The sequence below is a fragment of the Festucalex cinctus genome, chromosome 11 (genome assembly GCF_051991245.1).
Source record: "Festucalex cinctus isolate MCC-2025b chromosome 11, RoL_Fcin_1.0, whole genome shotgun sequence".
Taxonomy (NCBI): Eukaryota; Metazoa; Chordata; class Actinopteri; order Syngnathiformes; family Syngnathidae; genus Festucalex; species Festucalex cinctus.
The window spans coordinates 19,020,853-19,031,392 of NC_135421.1; the positions used below are offsets into that span (position 1 = coordinate 19,020,853).

A 10,540-nucleotide genomic window follows, 5' to 3' on the forward strand; every position below is an offset into this window, starting at 1 on the left:
ACAGAAGGCTTTGATACAGTCTCTCAACTACAGAGAACGGGTGAAAATTAGTGGAATATGAGTTAAGCAGCAAAATTCAGCCGTTTTTATCCATCCCAAGGGGGCTGCCATTTTGTCACTTGCTGTCAAGTGTAAATGACATCACAGTTAACAACCAGTCGATGCTCAGCTTCAGAAAACAGATGAGCTGTGATTGGTTGTTGCCTGAGCAAGTGTGATGTCATCTTCAGTCGACAGCAAGTGGCAAAATGCCCGCCTCGAGATGGATTAAAAACAGCTGGATTTTGCTTCATAATTCTTATTCCACAAATGTAACATTAATCAGAATATCATGTTTAGACTAGTGAGGTCACATATAACATATTATTGTCAAAAAATGTTGAAGTTTGACTTTCCGCTTTAAACTTTTACAAGAGAACTCAAACCCACCAATGGCGTCGCACTTCCAGCGGCCACGCCCCTGTCCAAAGCAGGTGCAGTTCATCGTATAGCCTTCTTCATGTTGCTTGGTGAAGGTCTGGTTCACCTCATAGGTCAGCGTATCCACGATACACTGGTCTGAAAGAGACAAAGGACTGCTGTCAAAAAAAAAAAAAGACAGCATGAGCAACGTCCAAATGAAATGTCTTTCACGGCCGCTGAACATCTGGTGCGCGTGTGTGTGTAGCGCAGGTGCAACTGGAAACCCGTAATGCACAGGTGTGCGTGCTCAGCGTTAACCTTATGACATGCAGCTCATTGTACGTCACCCACAAACTTTCAACTTGTCACTCATGTGATATCAATATTGCTCTCCGGTATGACAACACACAGAGAGTGCAAATCGACACTTACACACACATCACATACCTTTGAGCTGGGAGTAGGCAACACAGCTCCATTCTCCTCGGCCGTTGCCCACGCAGGTGCAACGCATCATGTGACCCAAAACATCATGGCGCTTGTCCCACTGGTCCCCCACGCGGTACATGACCCCTTCGCTGGTTGTACACACTTCTTCATGAGCTGGAAGACACAAATGAAAGCCAGGATGCTGATTAGCCGAGTAGGTACGCATCACAGAGGTTAGGAACATCTGTGTTCTAATGACCAAAAAAACAGAAACATCTGTCCTGTGTGCTTGTTTGGGACTGAGTGTGTGTGTTCAACATGTGGTCTACATTAAAGAGAGATAGTTAAAGAGGAAGACAACCCCAAAACAATTTTTTGACAATAATATGTTCTAAGTAGCACCACTAGTCTAAATATGGCATGTTGGTTAATATTGCGTGAGTGGAATGTGAGTTAAGCAGTAAAATCCAGACGTTTTTATCCATCTCAGCGGGCGGCCATTTTGCCACTTGCTGTCGACTGAAGATGACATCACACTTGCTCAGGCAACAACCAATCACAGCTCATCTGTTTTCTGTAGCTGAGCATCGATTGGTTGTTAACTGTGATGTCATTTTCACTTGACAGCAAGTGACAAAATGGCTGCCCCTTGAGATGGATAAAAACGGCTAGATTTTGCTGTTTAACTCATGACATCAATGTTCAGGTCTAAGGTAACAACCAATCACAGCGCAGCTTAATTAAAAAACAAAAAACAAAGGGTGAGCTGTAATTGGTCATTGCCTGAGCCCTGACCAACATTGATGTCATCTTCGGACAGCAAGTGGCAAAATGAGATGGATAAAAAGGGCTGGATTTTGATTCATAACTCTGAATGTCATGTTTAGACTAGTGAGGTCAATATAACATATTATTGTCAAGAAATGGTTCAGACTGACTCCCACTTTATAGAGTATGTTTTTGTTGACCATCTTATGCCAGTGAGTGAATGTGATAAAGCTGTCTTAAAAGTTAAACACTATTATGGTAGCTCAAGTGGTACCATATGGCATTTTCAGTTGGTCGACGCCAACAGTTGGTCAGATTAATAAAACTAACTGTGAGAGGGTTCAATCGTGATCATCCGCATTGCTTGCAGTGCCGGATGCTGGCGTGCTATCTAAAAATCATACCATGGAGGGCATTGCGCCAGAATTGTTTGGTTCAGTCTAAACAACCAACACTATAGTATAATGTCAGCAGGAGGAGATAATACATCTGCTGTGTTGGAATGCAGCCATGAGACAGACCTGTACTAAGTACAGACCACCTGGCTTCCAAAGGGGGCATTTTTTTTTTAGCTAAAAATGACTGATTTTGGTTTGTTTTTGTTTAAAATGCTTCCCCAGAAAAGGGTGCATTTAGTGCACCACCACACCACTTTTGGTTTAAATTCAATTGCTCAAGGCATGTCAAGGTACACCTTACTATGTGAGGAAAATGGCTGTGACTCTGACTGTAAGTAAGTAAGATCCACATGAACTCCTATAAACGGTTCAGTGGTCACATCGCTGAAATCCAGATTTTGAGAAGGAATTCAGTTATGTAGATTTTTCATCGTGGTCCTCTTTTTCACTTCTTGAGTTGAAATGAGGGAGTATTTGATGCAAATTGTTCCTGATGGCTCCAAAGTGTTTCCAAAAGAGCACATGGCTGACACACGTTAACCTTTTCAACAACTGCCACAGCAACAAAACAAAATAAAAATAAAAACAGCGGGGGTCTTGAGAATCTTTTTAGCATCCACCATTAACATCTCAATTACAATGTTTATTTTGACAGTCTTTGTTAAGCCATTAAAGTCTGAATCAAAGGCCCCCTGGTGTGCAAAGGCAACCGACTCCCCCCTCTTAAAACCTTGACAGGCTGTTTTCTTAACAACTGGGTGTTGGCCAAACTTGGGACCCCAGATTTATAGAAAACATTCAAAGGAAAATAAAACACTGGAATTGAATTATCCAACTCAAATGAGGATATGTTCATTGGTTACGTCACTACAAAATGGCATTATGAGAAAAGTGAAGTTATTATATAACACAAAGTACTCCACAATGCTACCTCACTGTTGCAGATGTTTCTAGTGTTTCCCTTCCATATTTTCCAGTCTGCTGCCAGACATTTTTTTTTTAATCTCCCATCTACCAACTTTGAAGTCCAAGCAGCTTTTGATGTAGGCTAGTTCTCCAAAGATTTGTTCGAGGATAGCGCTCAAAAGATTTGTTTGGGATTCACTCTCCTTGCTATCAGAGGATAATGTTTCACCCGGACACTACATCCAAGTTTTTAGTCATGGGACGCTTGTTGATAGCTTGGTTGCCTAACCCAGCTGGTTGGGAAATTCCTTTTTACACGACGATCGCGTCATCGGTACCATTTCATTAGTACCTCACAGACGTTAGCGTCAATAACCCCCTGGCGTTTCATTGCTTTCAGCTCCCTTTGTTGCCTGCAGAGGTCTAATTGACACCAATTTAACAAAACAACACTTCCCTTACGAGACAAATGACTTCAATTTGCCCAAGGCAAGGTGCCTTTTAACTCCACCTTGTTACGAGCTTACATGCTAATTGAGTTAGCCGTCACCTTTTTTCAGACGGGGAGGAGGAATGTTTACCGTCTGGGAGCATGATTGGCGTTAGATCTGTTAATTACATTGGTTGGTTCCGTGGTAAAGTGTTGAGAAGACGTACCGTACATTTAGCTCGATTGTCTGTCCACAGGGAGTCCTCGAGTTACGTCGGAGTTACGTTCCTATGCTAGCGATGTAACCCGAATTTCGACTTAAGTCGAATTTCCCCATTAATGACAATATTTACATCAAAATAATTTCCATAAAAAATCTAAAATACATTAAAATAAAAAATAAAAAAGTTGCTGTCCGACTGTCCGACTGAAGTCCAAGTCTTTACCGATGTTCGCCGGTGTCTCCTTTCTGCAATCTTTTTATGATGTTTAGCTTCATTTCCATGCTAATTGCTTTTCATTTGGCTGGACCAATATTGATAGAAGCTGTAGCTTTCTTCTTCTTTGGGGCCATGATGTGGAAAAAAGAGGGCAAAAAAGCCAAAGATACTCCCACAAGTGTACAAGCGCTAGCCAAAGGCTAAATAGCGGAGGAGGGGAAAACACTGCGGGCTATATGGCGGAGGATTAGACAAAATGGCGGACCGGGCGTAACCGTTATGAAGTCAAAACGCCTTAGGTCGAGTGCGCCTTCACTCGAGGACTCCCTGTAATAAGACGCGCATGATTTTAAGAAACATATCTGGCTTGCAGACGTTGTAAAACACTTGGCAAATGGTGATTTATGACGGTCTGTTGTCTGCGAGACACATTTAAATATGTCTTTCATTGCCTTTCTTTCACAGCGATGAAGCAATTCCGGCCCAAACAGCTGGATTTGCTTCTCTTCCAGTTTACACTCCCACTTACCAGCCATGGGGCAGAATCCAAAGCGCTGCTCGCCGTCATAGTCTGTTGTCGTGCCGCACCACTTCATGCCGTCTCTGCGTCCATCTGCAGTGCAGTCGGTGTAGTTCCGGCCGTTGTACAAGTAGGGGAATTGGCACAGAGCGCCGTTGGAATTGCCGCCCCTTGTTACCACCATTACTAGGAAAGGAGACAACAAAATTAGTATCCGGCTTCCCAGTTTCTCAAAACGACCGCATTCTTGGCTCACCATTCTTTTCTGTACAGAAGGAATACTTTTGGTCCGTCTCAAAGTCAGACGAGATGGAACACCACAGCTGTCCGTCAGCGCGCCCGTCAGAGGTGCAAGCGTGATAAGTCTTGCCCTTGTAGACAAAGGGGAACACACAAGGCTGACCTCCCGAGTTGCCCCCATACACGGGAGCCGGTCCATCTGGATGAAAACACAACCATGTGACAATGTTTATGAGCCTGTGAAGTGAATTTTGAGTTTCAAAGCTCCCATTTGAAATAGGATGGTTTGATAGAGCAAATCTTACCCCACTGGTCACAGCTGACGCCGTTGCCCAAACAGGTACACATCATCTGTTTGGTTCCTTGACTCTTAAGCCAGCGCTGGCCGACAAAATAGGACAGTCCAGAGTCAGTGCGACAGGGTCCTTCTTGCGGAAGCTCGGGCACGGGGGCAGGCTGGTAGATGGCGGGTTGGATGTTAGTGACCACGCGAGAGCCGGTGCCTGAAACAGAACGTGGGAATTAGGTCAGGGGGCGAGAAAGGATGTTAAAACTGTCCTTTATTAACTTAAAGGATTTCTGGAGAGAACACAGAGCATTTCTTTCAACATCTTGAAGCACATTTTTCCCTGCTTAACGCTCTTCTGTCTTTTTTTCACCCTGTGTTCCGTGTCTCATGAGGTCATGATCATGAGTTACATGTCTTTCTCGCGTCAACACTTGGCTCTTCCCCCCCTCTGCTTTGACACGTCTGTCTCTGTTATATATTATTCTGTCGGCATGGGGAGCAGAAGTGGGGTGCAAAAAAAAAAACACACAAGGATATCATCAGTTCTCACCTAGGCCAGTAGTGTGAAGTGAGGCATGTCTCTCACACTTCCACTCCCCTCGGCCGTTGCCGGTGCACAGACATTGGAGCAGGTTGCCTCTGGCGTCGGTCTTAGTCCACGTGTCGCCAATTCGGTAGGAGCTCAGAGTGTCCTGGTCGTTACAACGATCTAGCAAAGATGCAAGTCATTAATCATAATCACAAAGGCAGTGATAATTTCGCCAACGAAAATTCTTCGTCATGATTTTTGTCACGAAAATGTTTTTTCAGATGAAAATGAAACAAATACTAAAATAGGAGCAATTCATTGAGATGATAACAATAACTAAAATTGACTGACTATTTCGTCAATGACTAAAAATGAAAATGAAAACAACACGTTGACGAAAATTAACAAAATCCAATTCGAAGAAGTAATGAAAAGCATGCAGGTGGGAAAAAAGAACCACTTAGAAACTGTTCACTGCACTTTATTTAATGTACAAACATGTTTACATTCACTGTGCAGCTGTAAAATTAATCTTAAGTTATTATGCACTTTTTTTTTATTTAGGTGAAAACGAAGATATAAGACGGCATATTATTGTCAGTTCAACATGTTTCATTGAAACAATTAATAACGACATCGTTGTATTAAATGTGTCTTACGTGTTAACTATGGTTACAAATAGGTTATATTTTTCTGTATAAAAGTTGAAATGTATGCTGAGGGAAAATAGACTAAATTGTCAATTTAGTCGACTGAAATTGCTTTTTTTCGTCGACTAAAATTGCTTTTTATTTTCATCAACTAAAATTGGACTAAAACTAAAATACAATCACATGACTAAATTATGACTAAAACTAGTTAATTTCAGTCAAAAAATTATAACTAAAACTAAATCAAAATTTCTTGTCAAACCTAACATTGCACAAAGGACAAATGTACATTCTAAGAAGAATTACTCATTATAATATTCGAGTCACTTTGAAATTATGGCAAAATATTGCATTTTTGGCCAGAATTTTTTTGTGTGCATTGTTAATGGATATGAACTAGGGCTGCACAATATATCGAAAAAATATCGATATCGCGATTATTGGCCCATGCAATTATGCATATCGCGAAGACATGCAATAAGTTTCATATGGAATTTTATGCTTTTATCTGAATTTCACCAGTCAAACGCTAATTAAAATGTGCACCGCCATCCAATATTTGAACATTATCGAGAGATAATCACAATTAATTAACTGAGAATATATTGAGTTTGCTTATTTTGCTGCATGAAAAAATGTCTTCTTTCATTAGATAATAAAATGTCATTTCTTTAGGTACACGTTAAATATCGCAATGATATCGATATCGCTATATTCAGCAACTATATTGCATATCGCATGATATTCCAATATTGTGTAGCCCTAATATGAACAGTGTAACAGTTCATACTGCAAATATTCATGTGATATGTATGTCATTTATGCAATTTTGTACTAAATTTTCAATCCAGTGAGGTTATGAGCACAGCAGAGACTTTGGTATTTGAGAAATAGCAGTGCTTAGACATAGACACATGTGACTAGCCCAAAAATAACCAGAAGTAATTTCTTTTCTTTTTTTGTTTGTTTGTGTGACGCACATTCAGGCATTTGCAGTTTGTTCCTAATGAAAGTGAGAAATGTAACATGACACGACAAAAGAGCTTGTGTCTGCACTTACAAAACCAAATAACAAAAAACAAAGACGGGTTTGATCGCACAGTGTGAAAATGGGAACATTAATGAATTCTCAGAATGCCACAAGCAAAAGAACTTGTAAACAAAACTGAAAATAAATACCGAAAATCTAAGTGATATCATTCTTCATATTAAAGGTCGGGGATCTCTTACTTCTGGAAGTACATGTTATGCGGCCACTTCCTTCTCCCAGACAGGTGCAGTCCACAAGCATCCATCCTTGGTAGGGCTTCTCCCACGTTTCCCCAACCACATAGGATGTCCCCGCCGTGTTGTCATAGCAACGCTCAGCTGCAAGGACACACAGATACACACTTAGTGGAAATTACTTACTACATAACACTAATGTAGAGACAGTCTAACCTGTGCAGCGTGATCAGACAATAGTGCATCATCCTCTATGTTACCAGATAGTTAGTCACAGCCAGTGTGTGTGTGCGTGTAAATGACTCACCAACAGGCTTGCAGGTCCATTCTCCTTTGCCGTTACCCAGACAGACGCACTCCAGCATGTAGCCTCCTGTCTCGTGAGGTCTCCTCCAGGTGTCTCCGATCTTGTACGAAGCCCCGTCCTCGTGACAACGATCTAGTTGGACAGGGGGGCGGATTCATGCGTGTGTGTCATTTCCACAAAAAAGAAAGACTAGACATGTCTAACAATTATTGAACCACACAACTAAGTGCAAGCAGCTGCACAATGGTACACTAGTGAGACAATTGCAAGGGATAAAATGGAGATTAGAAGTTTACTGGCAATAATCTAGCACACCAGGAAATACTTAAGCGGGGTACACGTATTAACGACAATTGAGCAAAATTTGAGCATTGTCGACTGTTTGCCGTATTGCAACAAGTGTTTCGACACAGTGTTGTAAAACCACAAGTGTCATGTGGTTGCTTGTGATGAATAAAGTTCTGTTTATCACACAGTTGTTGCTCGACGCATTATTGAACACAGCATTTTGTCGACAAAAATGGTGTTTCACATCGCGCCACTGCCCTCATTCGCGTTGGTATGAATATTTCAAGACTAGCGGCGATTGGAATAGTCGAAGCTAGCGAGGCTAACCGCCATTCTCATCTAGAACAAGATCATTTCGCCATTTAGATGTATGATAACAATTTTGCTGCAACACAGAGCGTTTTATTACAATGACGGCAGCAGGCAGGCTCTGTAAAATGGCCGATTGGAAGACGAAATGCCATAAAGGTGATTAGCGGTTAGTCTGTTGATGTGGTGTTGTATAGTCGACTTGTTGACTAGTCGATAAAGAGTTAACAGCTCTTTTATATTTATGATCACAAATCAAACCGCTGAGTGTCATCTTGAGTACACAACATACAATAAAAGCAGTAATAAAACATTATGATTTTTATTCCCTTCATCCTTTGTGGGGTCTCTGACGATTCCAAAATCACTCAAGATGGTAAAAACTCGCAGTGTGCAATCCGGAATGCGTGGTCGCGTGTAAACCATTCATGGCAGCACGTCCTGTGAAAGGGTCCAACTTACTGGCGATGGTGCAGCTGATCTTCCCCCTGCCAGACCCGATGCAGGTACAATCCCAAATCATGCCATCCTTGGGTCTCTCGTAGGTTTCTCCCACAGTGTAGTACTGCTGGTTGATCTTATCATAGCATCTTTCTTCAGCTGAAGGGGGAGAAGAAGGTGTGTTTGTTTTGTCTCAGACAGGGAGATAAATAAAGACAGACTTGCTGATAAAATAACACAGCAGGCACACACATGCTAACTCACCTTCAGGCTTGCTTATGCACTTAATCCCGGCGACTCCGTTGCAAGTGCACACCAGAGTGCTGCCCAAGTACTGTCGCTCCCACTGGTCGTTAATGCCATAGAAATGACCGTTCTCTATGCAGCCATCTGGCAGGGCACGAGAAGAAAGCAGGTAAAACAATGCTGGGTGGCTGCTACAAGCTGGAAGCAATAAGCAGACATCTTAAAAAAAGGGAAAAGTCCATCTGTCTACAATGTGAGAGGAAAAATACTTAACCCATACACAACGGCAAACTATACCTGATGCTGTGAATATCAACTCATGCGTCAAGTTCAGTGACTAAAACTTTAGTGAAAATTAACTTTAGTTAAAAAACCATTTTACTCCTCATTTGTGAATTTTATCCAAGTTATTTATTTATGCACTTTAGAGAAAAACATTTTATTGCTAAATAAGACTCGCCATTGTTTGTGAAGTGTTAACTTGACTTCAAAAGGACCTCCTGGCACTGTAATAAATCATTTGCAGCAGGGACAACTACTGTTTTTCTTTCCACTTTTGCTTCCCCTCGCCACCCACCACCAGTTGGCTCTTTGTTCACAATCTCCATCTTCTATTAACACCTCCACACATTGTTTTTCTCATTTACAACTTTTTACCTTAGTGAAAAGATCTGAAATTGCGTTAGAATTATTATGGTCATCAAGTAAGGTGGCTTGTTATGTTAAATGTCAAATATAGGTAAATGACTCAATTAATGTGAGCAGACGAGAAGAATCCCAAACTTACCCTGGGACACCGAGGGGACGTGATGCTGCTGCGCCTGTCTTCGCTTCTTGAGGTTTCCCTTGGGCATGCAGTGCACTGCGGTCCCGATGCAAAGAGCAACCAGCACCCTGGCGGCTATGCTTCTGCCGGACATGCTTTGCAAATGTTGCACTTAAATGTCACCAGAGACGGAGAAGAAAGTGGACTCCCTGTGTGCAACAGAATTTCGGCGATCACGGTCTGCCCCTCTCCGGTGCGCGGCCCCAGTGTGCAGGTTAGCAGAGAGTGGGAGTGATTTATCTGACTGGGCATGGCTGAGTCGCAACTGGAGGAAGGAGGGAGGAGGTTCGACCAAGAGACCGACATCCCACGCAGTACTCTGGGGGAACATTTCCATAGTGGCTTACGCAAAGTGATGCGTAATACGCAGACTCGCTATTACTAATAGACAATAGCGACGTTCTCGTTTAAATAAAACAAATTGGTTATTCACATGCCTTTAAAGCGTTTTAATTTTTTTTCTCTCACACTGCACTTTCAATGTCGCAGAATCAACAAAAACAAACGTATAACGAAAATGTCACAGTGAAGTCTTCGCCCCTGAATGATGCTGTGCAGACTGCTATCTTTTAGGTTTTACAATTAGGTTATGTCATCTGCAGGAATTGGGTCACATGGCGTCAGTGTCTGGAAAGATTCCAGTAGTAGCCCAAAGTTTGAATATCTGGAAAGTGTTTGCTTATCTCGATCCAAGTCATGGGGAAACCGGGTACAGTTGTTTTGTTAACTTCAGTGCATTTGTGCTGACTGAATGCTAAAAACGTTATGAAGAATGTTAGCGCTTGCATGTCACAGGTGTGGTAATCACATTTGTATGACGAAAATGTCAAAAGAAAAGAAATGACAAACAGTATTTTAATTTATTTTAATTTACGCTGCTGTCCACTTTTAAGATGAC

At 41.9% G+C, this 10,540-nt stretch overlaps 1 protein-coding gene across 2 annotated transcripts in view; it reads right to left on the reverse strand.

The window, feature by feature from the left end:
- Positions 1-9,852, reverse strand: part of fn1a (fibronectin 1a) — a 33,996-nt gene extending 24,144 nt beyond the window's left edge. For both annotated transcript variants that reach the window (XM_077537335.1, XM_077537334.1), the window contains exons 1-11: positions 9,604-9,852; positions 8,835-8,960; positions 8,592-8,729; positions 7,533-7,664; positions 7,232-7,369; positions 5,373-5,531; positions 4,839-5,036; positions 4,550-4,732; positions 4,303-4,479; positions 850-1,005; positions 430-558 (exon numbers count right to left, since the gene is read on the reverse strand). In XM_077537335.1, the coding sequence (XP_077393461.1) occupies positions 430-558; positions 850-1,005; positions 4,303-4,479; positions 4,550-4,732; positions 4,839-5,036; positions 5,373-5,531; positions 7,232-7,369; positions 7,533-7,664; positions 8,592-8,729; positions 8,835-8,960; positions 9,604-9,736 (1,669 nt within the window). In that variant the 5' untranslated portion in view covers positions 9,737-9,852. The remainder of the gene's footprint in view (positions 1-429; positions 559-849; positions 1,006-4,302; positions 4,480-4,549; positions 4,733-4,838; positions 5,037-5,372; positions 5,532-7,231; positions 7,370-7,532; positions 7,665-8,591; positions 8,730-8,834; positions 8,961-9,603) is intronic.
- Positions 9,853-10,540: the final 688 nt, after the last annotated feature.